Source organism: Morus notabilis, unplaced genomic scaffold, assembly GCF_000414095.1.
Source record: "Morus notabilis unplaced genomic scaffold, ASM41409v2 Scaffold99, whole genome shotgun sequence".
In the NCBI taxonomy this organism is placed as follows: Eukaryota; Viridiplantae; Streptophyta; class Magnoliopsida; order Rosales; family Moraceae; genus Morus; species Morus notabilis.
Genome location: NW_010362482.1, coordinates 1,495,401 through 1,509,957, shown reverse-complemented (window position 1 = coordinate 1,509,957; position 14,557 = coordinate 1,495,401). Strand labels below are relative to the sequence as shown.

General features: G+C 34.2%; 3 protein-coding genes across 4 annotated transcripts in view; 2 read left to right on the top strand and 1 right to left on the bottom strand.

The window, feature by feature from the left end:
* Positions 1 to 1,658: 1,658 nt before the first annotated feature.
* LOC21410370 (probable nucleoredoxin 1) lies at positions 1,659 to 4,577 on the top strand. Its single transcript, XM_010102148.2, has 4 exons — positions 1,659 to 1,893; positions 2,509 to 2,988; positions 3,088 to 3,567; positions 3,694 to 4,577. Exons 1-4 carry the CDS (start codon positions 1,798 to 1,800, stop codon positions 4,342 to 4,344), a joined length of 1,707 nt encoding a protein of 568 aa, XP_010100450.1. The 5' UTR covers positions 1,659 to 1,797; the 3' UTR covers positions 4,345 to 4,577.
* Positions 4,578 to 9,348: 4,771 nt separating this feature from the next.
* Positions 9,349 to 12,058, top strand: LOC21410369. Its single transcript, XM_024168108.1, has 6 exons — positions 9,349 to 9,411; positions 9,677 to 9,816; positions 9,918 to 10,079; positions 10,799 to 10,921; positions 11,039 to 11,182; positions 11,440 to 12,058. Exons 2-6 carry the CDS (start codon positions 9,682 to 9,684, stop codon positions 11,884 to 11,886), a joined length of 1,011 nt encoding a protein of 336 aa, XP_024023876.1. The 5' UTR covers positions 9,349 to 9,411; positions 9,677 to 9,681; the 3' UTR covers positions 11,887 to 12,058.
* Positions 12,059 to 12,312: 254 nt separating this feature from the next.
* LOC21410368 (pantothenate kinase 1) overlaps positions 12,313 to 14,557 on the bottom strand; it is a 3,800-nt gene continuing 1,555 nt past the window's right edge. The window contains exons 3-10 of one of the 2 annotated variants that reach the window (XM_024168168.1): positions 14,262 to 14,308; positions 14,026 to 14,142; positions 13,826 to 13,930; positions 13,618 to 13,712; positions 13,401 to 13,494; positions 13,176 to 13,307; positions 12,926 to 13,038; positions 12,313 to 12,796 (exon numbers count right to left, since the gene is read on the bottom strand). In XM_024168168.1, the coding sequence (XP_024023936.1) occupies positions 12,571 to 12,796; positions 12,926 to 13,038; positions 13,176 to 13,307; positions 13,401 to 13,494; positions 13,618 to 13,712; positions 13,826 to 13,930; positions 14,026 to 14,142; positions 14,262 to 14,308 (929 nt within the window). In that variant the 3' untranslated portion in view covers positions 12,313 to 12,570. Of the gene's footprint in view, positions 12,797 to 12,925; positions 13,039 to 13,175; positions 13,308 to 13,400; positions 13,495 to 13,617; positions 13,713 to 13,810; positions 13,931 to 14,025; positions 14,143 to 14,261; positions 14,309 to 14,557 lie in introns of both variants that reach the window. The other variant, XM_010102146.2, reaches the window with a different exon arrangement.

Here is a 14,557-nt window from a genome sequence, read left to right as displayed (position 1 = left end):
TTAAAATTGTTGTAATATGACCCATTTTGATAACAATTGTGTTAAATTAGTGTAAAAAATGGACGTTAAACCAAAAATTTTAATCTTTCAATTCAAATTAACGCAAATATTTTAATATTTTAACTTTTAATTCCTTAAATCTAATAAAAAAAATTTAATTAAATGGGACACATTATCATAAATTTATAAATTCAGAGATAACTTATCATAATTAAAATTTTAAGGAATAATCAACGCTCCAAAAGGCCATTAACGAGTTTTTTAATTATAATGAGACCCACCGTCTTCTTTCTTTTTTCTTTTTTTACCTCACATGACGCCGTAACTCCTCTCTTCACATCTTTTGCCTTCTTCCGTTCCCTTTCTCCCTGAACACGCTAACTCCGTATTTAGATGAGATGAGACCCTTTAAAATTTAAAAGTAGATGATTGACCAAAGCTGATGGACAAAAGGGTAAAGCTCCTCAATGGTATACACGAAGAAAAAAAAAACTTCCCCCCTTTTTAATTCCCCAGAAAAAAATAAATTTTTTTTTTTTTTTTTTTTTTTTTTCTATTGATAAAGCACTCCAATAATATTTTAATTTTTTTGGCTACTGCTCTAATAGCCTTTGATTTGATATAAGATGTTACGCACTTTCATTCACGAAATCCCTATTTGTCCCGTATAAATTCCCATGGGCTCCACAGGGATAAATCCCCCGTGGAACACAAAAGGGTTTTCCTTCATATTATCATATATTAATTGGCTAAAACATAAATTGGTCAGTGGAAATTTGACTTGATGGAATCAAAGCCAACAAAATGGCATAATTTTTTTTTTACCGATAATTCATTCATTTTTCACTTTCCTCACTTATAATATAGTCCATAGAGACTCATTTAGGCCTCGTTCACTTCACGAATTTAAGTTTTCAATTTAAATTGAGATGTGATATTTTTTTAGAGTTTTTAATTATAATAAAAAAAATTAGATGTGATAATTTTTAAAAAATTTAACTATAAAAATTTAAAATTAAAAACTTAAATTAGTAAAATAAAAGATGCCTTAATTTTTAAAAAAAAAAAAAAAAAAAAAAAAAAAAAAAAAAAAAAAAAACTGAACAACTGGAACAGAGACTGAAACCCTAGATAAACGGGCAAAAGAGATCCAATACACCACGACCCTTGATAGTGCGCATAATTTTGGTTGTCTCGGGTGAAGGCCCATGGAAAATTCTACAAATGACAACACGAATAAATAACAAGACCATTAAAAAAGAAACATTATTCCATAAGACATGACGTGTGGAATAACAAAACGAAAGAGTTTTTTTAAAAAAAGTCGTCGACTGCATTTCCTTCGCACCCAAGTTCCGCACTATTTCTCTTTCTTTTAAATAATTTTGGTTGTCTCGGGTGAAGGCCCATGGAAAATTCTACAAATGACAACACGAATAAATAACAAGACCATTAAAAAAGAAACATTATTCCATAAGACATGACGTGTGGAATAACAAAACGAAAGAGTTTTTTTAAAAAAAGTCGTCGACTGCATTTCCTTCGCACCCAAGTTCCGCACTATTTCTCTTTCTTTTAAAAATTTTTTTTTTAAAAAAAAAAAAAAAAAAAAAAAAAAAAAACCTCGTCGTCTTATCCGGTAGTAAACTCGGTAAAGATGACGAGAAAAAAGCATCTCCCTGGGTGTATATATAGACACAGGAAAGACAATAAATTTACGCAACTCAGACGAATCAGGAACAAGAAAAGACTTGACAGTCAAAACCAAAGCTTGATCCACACTCTACAGGCTCATCAATGGCGAACGGCGATGTCAATGGCGTCTCTCATGACTTATCGGCGCTCTTCTCCTCCGACCCGAGGGACTTCCTTGTCCGCAACAACGGCGACAAGGTACGACTCTCGCATAAACCAATTTTGATTACTCGATTATTTTAAAAATCGTATTTTTGTTCGATTTTCGTTTGTTTTTGCTTTGTTTGTGATTATAACAGGAAGTCCTTGTTTCTAAGGAAGTTCTTTGATTGATCGGTTTTTTTATTATTTTTTTAATTATTTTCGATGTTCTTAGGTTAAAATTAGCTCTTTTTTTTTTCATGTTCAACTTGATTACCTAATTGCTTTTCGTATATTATGCTGAATTAGAACTTTAATTGAATAAAATGGTAGAACGAGCCTATTCGATGATGATCAGATGATTTTCGATGTTCATTTCTGGCTTCATTCTAAGGTCTATGTACTAGTCTAAAGAAGGTGTTTTGATTGATGATCGACCAAATTCTGGTTATTTTGGTTGTTTTATGATGATCAGATGGTTTTCGATGTACATTTCTGGCTTCATTGTAAGGCTTTGGGTTCAAATTGATTACAATTTTAATTGGATAAAACGGTAGAAGGAACCAATTCGATGCTGATCAGATGGTTTTCAATCTCGGTTTATGTACTAGTCTGAAAAGGTTTTTTGATTGTTTGATAAAATTTTGTTGTTTTTTCTTTTGGTGATTTTAGGTTACAATTAGTAGCTTGAGTGGGAAAGTAGTGGCAATATATTTTTCTGGATCATGGTGCGGTCCATGCCGCCGTTTCACTCCCAAGTTGGTTGAAGTCTACCAAGAAGTCGCACCGAAAGGCGACTTTGAAGTGGTGTTTGTGTCTTCTGATAGAGATGAGGAGTCATTCAATGACTACTTCTCTGAAATGCCATGGCTTGCCATCCCCTTTTCTGATTCGGACACAAGGAAGCACTTGAAGGAGTTGTTCAAAGTGAGGGGGATTCCTAATCTTGTAATCATCGACTCGAATGGTGAGGTTACCACTGAGAATGGGACTATGGTTGTGATGGAATATGGAGTTGATGGCTATCCGTTCACCTGTGAAAGAATCAACTTCTTGAAAGAGGTAGAAGAGGCAACAAAGAGGAATCAATCCTTGAGTTCTATCTTGGTCTCTCGCTCTCGTAATTATCTGGTCTCAAACAACGGGAATCAGGTAAAGGTTTTTGTTATTAACATTATTGGGCTAGCTCTACTTTTTATTTTTATTAAGTGAATGAAATAACTGATGATCTTTTAATGTATGTATCGACAGGTTCCAGTGTCTGCGCTCGAAGGGAAAATGGTTGGCCTCTATTTCTCAATGAGTTCTCACGAGCCATGTGTTGAATTTACTTCAACACTTGTGGATGTTTACAATAAACTCAAGGAGAAAGGTGAGAACTTTGAGGTTGTCTTAATACCTCTGGACTATGAAGAAGAAGAGCACAAACAAGGGTTTGAGGCGATGCCATGGTTAGCTTTGCCTTTCAAGGACAAAAGCTGTGAAAAGCTTGTGCGTTACTTTGAGCTCGAGACCATTCCTACACTGGTTATAATAGGCCCAGATGGCAAGACTTTGGACCCCAATGTAGCTGAACGCATTGAAGAACATGGCATTGACGCCTACCCCTTCACACCTGAGAAGCTCGCCGAGCTTGCCGAGTTTGAGAAAGCGAAAGAAGCATCGCAGACATTGGAGTCACTGTTGGTTTCTGGAGATAAAGATTTTGTAATTGGAAAGAATGATTCCAAGGTACACTTGCTTCATTCTTCTACCTCTAAATTTGTGTGTGTGTGTTTTTTTTTTCTTAATAGTTTTTCTTGTCAGTTACGTATGGTATATTGTAAGACTCAGATATACAATCCTGCCTTTGATTAGGTACCCGTGTCAGAACTTGTTGGAAAGAACGTTCTGCTCTATTTCTCAGCTCACTGGTGCCCACCTTGCCGTGGATTCACGCCTAAGCTGAACAAGATATATCATGAAATTAAAGAAAAAGACAATCAATTTGAAGTGATCTTCATCTCAAGCGACAGTGATCAGTCCTCCTTCGATGAATATTTCTCTAGCATGCCTTGGCTGGCCCTTCCTTATGGTGATGAGAGAAAGAAACTCTTGGACCGCAAATTCAAAATTGAAGCCATTCCTGCAGCTATAGCCATTGGCTCCTCTGGTCGAACGGTCACAAAGGAAGCGCGAGATCTCATAGGCGTTCATGGGGCCAATGCTTACCCATTTACTGAAGAACATCTGAAGCATTTGGAGGAACAGGCTGAAGAACAGGCAAAGGGGTGGCCTCAGAAATTGAAGCATGAGCTCCATGATGAACACGAGCTTGTACTTACTCGTCGCAATGTATATTGCTGTGATGCGTGTGATGAAACAGGACATGGATGGTCCTTCTACTGTGGGGAATGTGATTTTGATCTCCATCCAAAGTGCGCTTTGGAAAAAAATGAAGAGGCAAAGGATGAGCCGACGACAATGGAGGGATATGTTTGTGAAGGTGATGTGTGCCGCAAAGTTTGATAAACCACCTAGAAGTTTGCTATGTATTTATCTGGTTTGCGTCTTCTGGCGTCTGGTATTTTTCTCTCGTCATATAAGAGCATTATAATGCGTGGATACAAGTGCGACGTTTACTTTTCATAAATGTTAATTAGGCTTTCTATGTGACTGTTTAGGCTCCGTAGTAGTCGTTTGAGTGTAATGTTGTGGGCTTTATTTATGTGGAAAAGAAAATTATGTTGTGAGACGCTGAATTATCTTTTGTTCGTCATTCTTGTTTATACTCGAAGAAAACGTTTGGTATATGGGTTTTTTATGGGTTTAAATTAATGATTTTAATTTTATTATAGTATTTTTCTCTCATAAAAATTACTAATTTAAACCCATATACCAAACGGGCATACAGTTTTGCACACACCAAGGCAGTACAATTTCCAGTTGTATCTCACATTGTCGGTTGTTTACTAGTTTTATTTTATCATTTTGTTGTTGTTGTTGTTTTTTTCTTTTGAATTATGTATTTTTCGAACTTTCTGTCTTCTATAACTTGGGGTCGTTTGTCATGTTTGTCATGTCGTCTGTTGTTCTGATTTTGTTCTTGATTGACTCCGTCTTTACCATATTGTCATTTTTGTGTTTTTCCATTGAGTCCACGGTCCATCATTAAACTCTGTTGTTATTTTTAGATGGTTGTTGTTTTCAGAATTTATATTCTCACAATGGACGTGAATTCTGTGATTTTTAAGGATTCGTTGTTTAAACTTATAATTCTGATTATGTTATAATATTTTTTTCTCATAAAAAAATTATCGTCAATAGTAACTTCACAAAATTTGAATTCAGAATTAAAATCACTTATTTAAATGCGCTAACCAAACGAGTTATAAGTTTTTATTTTTTGATTTGTTCCAACTATAGGCCGTTTTCTTGTTTCCGTCGTTTTTCTTGTTCATTTATGTCGTTGGAAATTTTGCTTTCTTTTTGTAAATTAGTCTCTTTCAGATTTTTTTATTATTATTATTTTGTTTTTATAATTAGTCTCTTTCAGATGTTCTCCAAAGGATGCTGCCATGTGCAATTTTTTTTTTTATTGTTTTCTTTTTTAAGTAGTTTTCAGGTATTCTTTACCTAATACCTACTATAGTTTTTATCGTTTTTGCCGTCCGTGTCTTTTTTTTATTTTTTTCCAAATGTCACTTATTGATTTATGATTCATTTAATTCAAGCATTCAGGTTATTAATTTTGATTTTAAATTTAAATTTTGTGAGAGAATTATTAATGAGAACTTTTTTAAAATTTTTTTTGTGAGTGAGCAGTATTAAAATTATGGGTTGAAGTCCTTAAATAGAACCAAATGAATTAGTGATTTTGTTGTTCATCTTTTATGATATATATTTTTTTAATACTTCTTTTTATCCAGCTTAGTCTTTTTAGTTGTGTTAATCACTTCTACTTTAATAGTTCTGTTAGTCTTTGAACTTTAAGTGTATTGATATTTTGGTCTTTAAATTTAATTTAAGCATATTTAGTTCTTAAACTCACTTTTTAACCCTTTTTGTCTTGACAATAAAATTAACGAACGACTTTTGACATTTAACAAAGCAATTTAGAATTTTATATAAAAAAACTATGTATATACAAAATTTTCTCTCTGTTATTATTCAAACCAATTAAAAATTATAATATTTTACACATGTTCTAACTATTTATGAATTTTTGTTTATTATACGTAATGATGTGATTATCTAGACTACATTTTAGAAAGCGTTGTTAATTTTACAGACAAGGACTTAAATTGTCAAAAAAAATGAATGTTGAGGGATTAAGGTCCCGTTCATTTCACCGATTTGAGTTTAGAATTTGAGCTTTTCTACAGTAGGTGCCCGTTTAGTTTGATGATTCGAGTTTTTAATTTGAGTTGAGATGTGACTTTATGTGAGAGCTTTTTACTGTTATGAAAAAAGTTAAATGTGACTGTTTCTTAAAACTTTTTACTGTAACAAAACTCAAATTCTAAATTCGAATCGGTGAAATGAACGAGGCCTAAAAAACTCTATGAAACAGTCACATTTAACTTTTTTATTATAATAAAAAGTTCTCAAATAAAATTAAATCTCAACTTAAATTAAAAATTCAAATCAACGAATTAAATGGCCTTAAATATTTTAAGAGACTGACCATCTACCACCCAGCGCTGAGGGCTGACTTCTGGCGCAGGAACATCTTTAACCCTAGGCCAGATTTGTGCGCCAGCCTGTCAGGGCTGGCGCATAGCTACAGTGACGTGCCCCATGCGTTAGAATTAACGTACTTTTTTTTAAAAAAAAATTTAGTTTAAAGGCCAAATGTTATTTAAAATTCTTATTTTATTCTCCAAGTTTATAATTTTGACTAAAATGTTTTCCATTTTGCCACCAAAGAAACGCAAACTATTCTTTTTTATCCCAGTTTTATATTTTCATGATTTTGGTTAAATCAATATTTTTTAGTTAAAATGAAGCAAAATTAATATGTAATATATGTACGTAATTGGTGAAATAGATTAATGTGACATTTGGTAAGTGGATTCGTACCCTGATTCGAATCATGATTCATGATTCGTTACAGTATTTTCTCTCATAAAAGATACAAGTAAATCAAAAATTGTTATAATCTCATGATTTTAATCCATGAACCAAACGTCACCTAAATGGTTAGGAATTATATAAAAAAAAAATAAAAAAGGAATATATTAAGAATATTCCTTGTAGAGTAAAATTTAAAATAAATGGATTGGAAATGAACTTTTCAAGTGACGTGAAATTATTTTATTTTAGAATGATGCTCTCCGTGTGTATTAGAGCCTTGTCAAAAAATAATTTTAATTTGCAGTATATTTGTTAAATTTCTCTGTACAACTCTGCATAGACAGTTTCTCTTGGGTTTGACCATGGAAGTGGTGCGTTTGGCTCGGTAAAGGGAAGATCCAAGCTTGGGTCCGGCCATGGAAGTGGTGGGTGTTCAATAGCCAATTTACGATTATATCCCCTCGCAGAAGCTCACATGACATGAGAAGTCACGTGGTATGTTCTGTGAAGAAATTAACGGTCGTGGACGGAAAGGTATGAATTGCAACAGTCTAAAAAAGGTTGTGGATTGTTTCGTTAAAATTAAAAAAAAATAGAGATTAAGAGCATGTTTAGTTCATAGATTAGAACCATAAGATTAAAATTATTTTCGATTTACGTGTATTTTTTGTGAGAGAAAATACTGTAGCGAACCATGAACCATGATTCGAATCAGAGAACGAATCCTCCAACCAAATAGGCTTTAAAATGTCTAAATAAATTGAGGACTATTTATGCTAATTACTTTATAATTTAGATCTTTTTAGATTTGTTGCGGTTTTCAAATTTTGTTTTACTTGAACGACAATAAAATAGAAAAATAAAATCATATATGAAAACAACTAGAACGTTTTAAACGAGAACATCTCTCTATGGATCATTGAATACTTTGAAAGCGCATCTACACGCAACAATAAATCTAAAATATTTCACAAAACGGGGATAAAATAAGGATAAGAACAGTCCTCAAATGGCTTGAGCCGACCCTTAAAGGACCTAAGGAACAAAAAAATAGAGAATTTATTTTTGAGGGTATATGAGCCTAAATTTTTACCTCTTACTTTTAATAAATACTATTTTGTAAGTGTAATTATTTGATTAAAAATGTTATGAATCAAGGGTAAAAGATAAAAATTCAGACCCATACACTTTTAAAGTATTTGTCAAGATTACTCCCTAAGAAATGACATGAACCATGTACAAAAAAATCCGACAAATGAGGATAACTTCAAGAAATGACGAATTTTTGGTTTTTGCAAAGGAAAATATGTTGAAAAATGAAAGAGACTATGAAAAGCTAACTATAACTAGAGGTGTAAGTTTGTTGACGCACGGCCAGTAGCCTGACCCTAAAAGAGAGAGAGTCGGCTTAGCCCGGCCCTAAAAGAGAGAGAGAGACGACTTAGCCGACCCTAAGCTTAAAAAATGTAAGGCCGGCCTGGCTCGATATTTTATAAGGTACTTAAAAAAATCTTTAAAAATATAATATTTAACCGAGTTGGATCGATCCTAAAGGAGAGAAGGTTGGCCCAGCCCAATTCTAAACTTAAAAAATAGGGAGAAAGAGGAAAATAGGCCAAGACTTGAGATGAATTAAAATTAATAGGCCAATAATTTATATAAGTTAATAAATATGCCAAATTACTGTTTTCGTCTATAACTTATCTGGTTATGAACCATAACTTGACAAGTTATTCACAGTTTTTGTCCATAACTTGTCTGCCTATGAACCATAACTTGACAAGTTTGTCTATAACTTATCTGGTTATGAACCATAACTTGACAAGTTATGGCCTATTAATTTCTATAACTAAAAATTAGCCTATATACTTTCTTAAGCTTTTCATATTGGCCTATTTTTTACTGTTTTCCTAAAAAATTTAGAATTAAATCGTGCCGGACCTCAAGTTGACCCATTTAACAGGGTCCAAACTTGCAACTCTAACTCTAACATATTAACGGCGCCACTCTCATTTTAGTATAGAGAACTGCGTTACACTCAAAAATTTTATAAACGACAATACTTTATGAAAGGATGCTCGTTCTCTTTTAAGGAAACGACGCTCGTTATTAAACGACAGCATTGTATTCAATTTTAGATGACACACTCACTGACAAACGACAACAACAGTGTACATAATAAAAACGACAATTGAGACGCGTAACGGCCCAGAGACCTGGCTCGTCGCACCTCGTCCAGTCGTTAGTCGTTAGCTCATTCGCACGTGGGGCCGATACACTTTTGCCGATCACCGCTAGATTCGGTTTTTCTAATCCAACGGTCATTGATAGAAGATCGTTAAAGCCGTGGCGTGGTGTAACAAGTGGGAGACTTTTGTTTTAGCACTTTCCGTATTGCCCACGTGTGTCACGTGACAGTCTTCTCCGAAAGTAATTCCTTACCCATCACCGAATCTGGTACTCAGCTTCCTCATTAATCAACACCGGAATGAATATTCCTCCTATTAAAACACCAGCTTGGTAAGTTATTTTCCTTTTTTTTTTAATATTTGAAGTGAATTTCCTTGAATTATATATTTCTTGGGTTTTTTTTTCTGAATAATTATATATTTCCCGGTTAAAATAATTGGATTATTGTTTCATTTGCCGTTGAGCTCTCTCTTTCCTTGATTATTGGATTTCAGTGCCTATAAGTAATGAGACGTTATTATTATTATTATTATTATTATTATTATTATTATTATTATTATATGATATTTATTAAAGCACTTGATAATTGGTGCAGTTGTAATGGCTAAGATTGAGATGAAAAGAAGAAGTGTAGAAATTCAAGAAAAGGAAAGAAATGGAAGCTCCAAGGAATTTAACATGGCAGTTCCTAAATTTTTGGTGCAACTACCTCACAAGCTTCAAAATTCTCTCAAGGCAAGTACTTTGGTTAAAAAAAAAAAAAAAAAAAATCTTCAATTTGGCTAATGGGTTTTTGATTATAGCTTTAGAGTGAGAAGAAATTGTGTTTGTTTCAGTCACAGCTCAAGAGATTTGCAAAAGATGATGGACATTTTTCCCTGAACTATGACCGTAAAAGGGGAAAAAGGACACTTACTTTTTCTGATGTTGATCTGAAGAAGCAATTGCAAGCATGGAGAGAAAATCCTTCGTGGGCTGATCAACATTCAGAAATAAAGGTGAGGAATGTTCTCCTTTCCTTTTTTTTTTCCGGTTAATTTTGCCTAAGGTTAATTACATTAATATATGTTAAAACTTCACTTAAAAGATCATCAGTCTTTAGTTGGGTTTGGGCATGTATAACCTCAGTTATTGCACTTCCCGTATTTTTGAGCATCTGAAATGTAATACTAAATCAGCGTGCCAATTTTAAATTTTAGCATCTGAGTAAGAAAATTACACTCTGACATAATGTTATTTTTTATCCTAAATTTGTTACATAATGTCAAATTTGGCACTAAGTACAGCTTATATTAAATATTAACATTTGGTAGCTATTGGTTTATGTATTGAGTTTCTCATTTAGTGAACTTTGTCCTTTTCAAATTGTTTAAAAATTTAAAGTTTTTTTTTTTTTTTTTTTTTTTTCAAATTCCAAAGCTTAGTAAGTATGACGAAAGTAGATATAGCATTTGACGTTGCATTATGCATTGGGAAATAAAATAGAATAAAATATCAAATATACTATTTTCATCTTTTTTAGTGTTAAATATAGCATTGACATTTGTATTTACGTTGGAAATGTTCATGGTATATAAATTCAGTTCTGTTAATGTTTTTTCCCCGAGTGTTTTTTGATGGTTTTAAAGGGTCCTTTCTTTTACATTTTTTATTGCTCCTTCTTAGAATATATGTAGATCAAGGTCCCTTGGGTGAAAAATGTTGTTACTCTTGGCAGGTCAGTGTACCAAAAGGTTCTCTTTGCAACCTCAAAGTGAATGTCAATGTTGGGTTGCCTCCTGATGCAGTGTTCAATATCGTGATTGACCCTGATAATAAGAAAGTTTTCAAAAATATTAAGGTAAGTTGTATCACAACCTTTTAAATAATTGCTCTATTAATCTTTTTTTTATGCTTATGATCTTAAACAAAGTTTAAAAGAAGAAGAGCAAGAATTTATAAGTTTTTATCTTCCCAGGAAGTGATATCCAGAAAAGTTTTGGTCGATGAAGGTCATAGGCAGGTGGTTGAGTTAGAGCAAGCAGCTTTGTGGAAATTCCTTTGGTGGTCAGGAACCATAGCCGTTCATGTTTTAGTTGATCAAAATAGAGAAGATCACTCAGTAAGGACTCTTCACTTATTCTTGTTGATTTCACAATGATATTATTAAATTGAGGTTTCTACTTGTTCCCATGAGTCTTTCAAATCATAAGTTCGGCCAAATTACCGAATCTTTGACTTTAGAAACTCGCAGGGGTTAAAACAAGCTCGAGGTTTAGGATAAGATCATTTTATGTTGCATTGACCGCACTTTTGTTACAAAGATTATGTAATGGGAAAATTAAGTCTCATTTTCTCTGTAATAACCGTCCTTGTCAGATGAAATTCAAGCAAGTGAAAACGGGGTTTATGAAAAAATTTGAAGGTTGCTGGAGAGTGGAACCTTTGTTTGTTGATGAGAAGTTATGCTTTCCCTTGAAGCCTAAGTCGTGGTCAGAGTATTGCTCATGCACTGGAGGCAAAGGAAGGCTTGGATCAAAGGTGAGCTTGGAGCAGCTGATTCAACCGGCAATCGTTCCGCCTCCGCCCATTTCGTGGTATCTGAGAGGTATTACCACCAGAACCACAGAGATGCTGATAAATGATCTGCGTGCTGAAGCTGCGAGAATCAGGGGTGATTTAGGCCCTGAAAAGTCTAACAAAGAGTTTGAATTGTCTGAAGATTTACTCTCTGAAATTGATAATGTTTCTGATATTAAAAAAAGATGGGCTCTCCGTAGGAGCAATGCAAAGCAATGTCACAGGAGGCTACTGAGTGCCAATTGATTTGTTCTTTAGGTTCTTAAGCAGATATGCCAACGTTTGAAAGATTACGGAAATTAATTTTCTTCTTTTTAGTTTCCTCTTGTTTTATTGACATCTCAAGATGCTACAAGTGATTATCCAAATTTACTGAAAAATTCTTGTTTTTATGTTTTTGAAGAGTCTGTCTTTCAACTTCTCCCTGAAAAGGGGATTTGGTTCAATAAATACATACGTCAGAATGCATAAACGTGTATATACACATTTAAATATATAAAAGTATATTTCTATATATGTAAATATGTGTGTGTAATATTTGCACTTTGCGTGGCAGACTATTAAGTGATAAATGATTGAATTTATTGAATAAAAAGGCAGAATTAGAAAATTTTGAGCCCAATCATTTATTGAATTACAAGGCAAAATTAAAATATCTTGAACCAAAAAGGATTACAAACATAGAGATAATGTTACAAACAAGCAAAAGAAACATATTGTCTACTCGTAAAAGAGTTGTTTCTCTCTCATAACTTGATTTTCGAGTGATATATATATATTACAGTTTATCTCTAACTCTCAACTACGTCGCACTTATATATGTCAACCAAGCCTCGGCCCCTTTGGACATGCAAAGGGTGCACACAGGCAGCCAGAGATTGCCCCTTTTATCGCCCCACATCCGAATACTAAGAGAAGTGGATACAGATTCTAATTAACATAAACACTACACTCTATACTTTCGTTATCATTCCATTCCCCGTTTAGAGGACCGTGAATCTTGTACCCTGCGTGAGATGCGCTTAGGGGGGATTGTTGTACCAACTGACGAACTATGGAGTCGCCAAAGCCATGCTTTTCATAGCTCGTGAACGCACCCAATGCTCCGAGAAATCCTTCGTGTCTCAGAAACAAAGCTTTCGCCTCACCTTTAGACCTGAAAAAAGATATTAGGGAGGAGAAAAAAAAAATGATGTCGTAATGAACAGCCATACGAGGAAACATACTAGACATAGATTATAACAAAATGCAGTCATATCGAAAAACCAAATAATTCTCATTTTACCAGAAGTTTACTCCAACGGATATTGTGTCCATGGTGTAAGCATGACCCCTGATGAAGAACCCTCCAAAGAATATCCGCTTGAGTCCAAAGCGGAGAGCATTCAAGTATGAGATCTAAAGGAAGATTTCAGTATCAGACAAATATTAAGCCACTTTCCCCCCGAGACATGTTCATTATTTCATAATATATCACCAAATTGAATGTTAGCAGTGGTTTCTATTTCTTGCATGCAAAAATTGAGGCATCTGACCTGTCCAATATTGTTTGAAATCATTCTTAAGAGGGACCGAGCAACATCTTCGGCGTTGTAATCTTCAATCTCCTTATTGTCAGAAATTGCCTTGCCAAAGCTAGAAGCAATAGTAGTTGATGAAAGACCAAACTGAAACAATTAGAAAAGTCACATTGCAGCAAACAAAACCCAGGATGGGAAAATTAGACGGGAGAAAAGAAAACTCGCATCACCATCGCATACCTTGGTGTAGTCCATTCCACCGTAGATGTCCCCAACAAGCATGTCTATCACTCGGTTATTTCCTCGATGACTTAACTCCAGTAACTCATCAAAACTGCGGTAGGAATCACATATTCAGTCTTTTATATGAAAAATCAGGTAATAGCGTCCTTAAATTAATATCAACAGAATGGTGAATATTGGTCGTTCTATGAAACTACGCAGAAGAATAACTGACCTCTCGCACTTCGTCAAAAGCCTTCCCAAACCCCAGAAGGTTCCACCACCAACATTGGTTCCGCTCACTCTCTCATATTTGCCATCCCCATCTACCTATACAAGCACAAGACTCAGTACCATTATCAACTCCTAGAAAGATTCAGATCTGCGAAACATTAAAGTGACTGGAGTAATTAATGCATGGAAGATACTTTGATCATACTGACACCAGAACCAATATTGACAAGCAGATATGGGTATAAATCATCACGGTCAATCTGCACAAACTCCTTGCGACCGTCAATGTAAGTATAGGCTTCTTCATGAACTGCCTGCTCAGAGAATGATCGAAGGGCCAACTTTATTAGTCAAATAAAACCATAATGTGCAGTACACCAGTACATGAAATGTGGTACTAGAATCCCACCTTAAGCAGAAAGTTTGCCCCGGCCACTAGACAATCCATTTCATCTTCCTTGTCAAGGAAAATTCCAAGTTTTTCCTTAAAGAGATCTGCATTCTTGTACGCCCCTCCACCTGTGGCCTTCTCATTAAAATTAACTTGTCAAAAGAAAATACAAAGAGTTTTATCCAGATGAAAAACAGCATAATTAGACAGTCTCTTCAATATCATGACATCAAAATCTCAAAAACTACTATTACCTTAATAATACGCTTTTCATTGCCAGGAGCTCCACCATGCTGGCAGCCTGCAATCATCTAGTAGACTTAGTGTTTGGTATGAGGATTCGTGCCATGGTTCGAATCATGGTTCGTGGCTTGTTACAGTGTTTTCTCTCATATAAAACACATGTAAATCGAGAATGGTTCTGAATCATAGTTCTGAATCCGTGAACCAAACGTCGAACACTAGACATTCAGAATTCAAAAGCATCTAAAAGAGAAATTGCAACTTCTCAAAAAAAAAAAAAAAAAAAAAAAAAAAAAAAAAAACACAA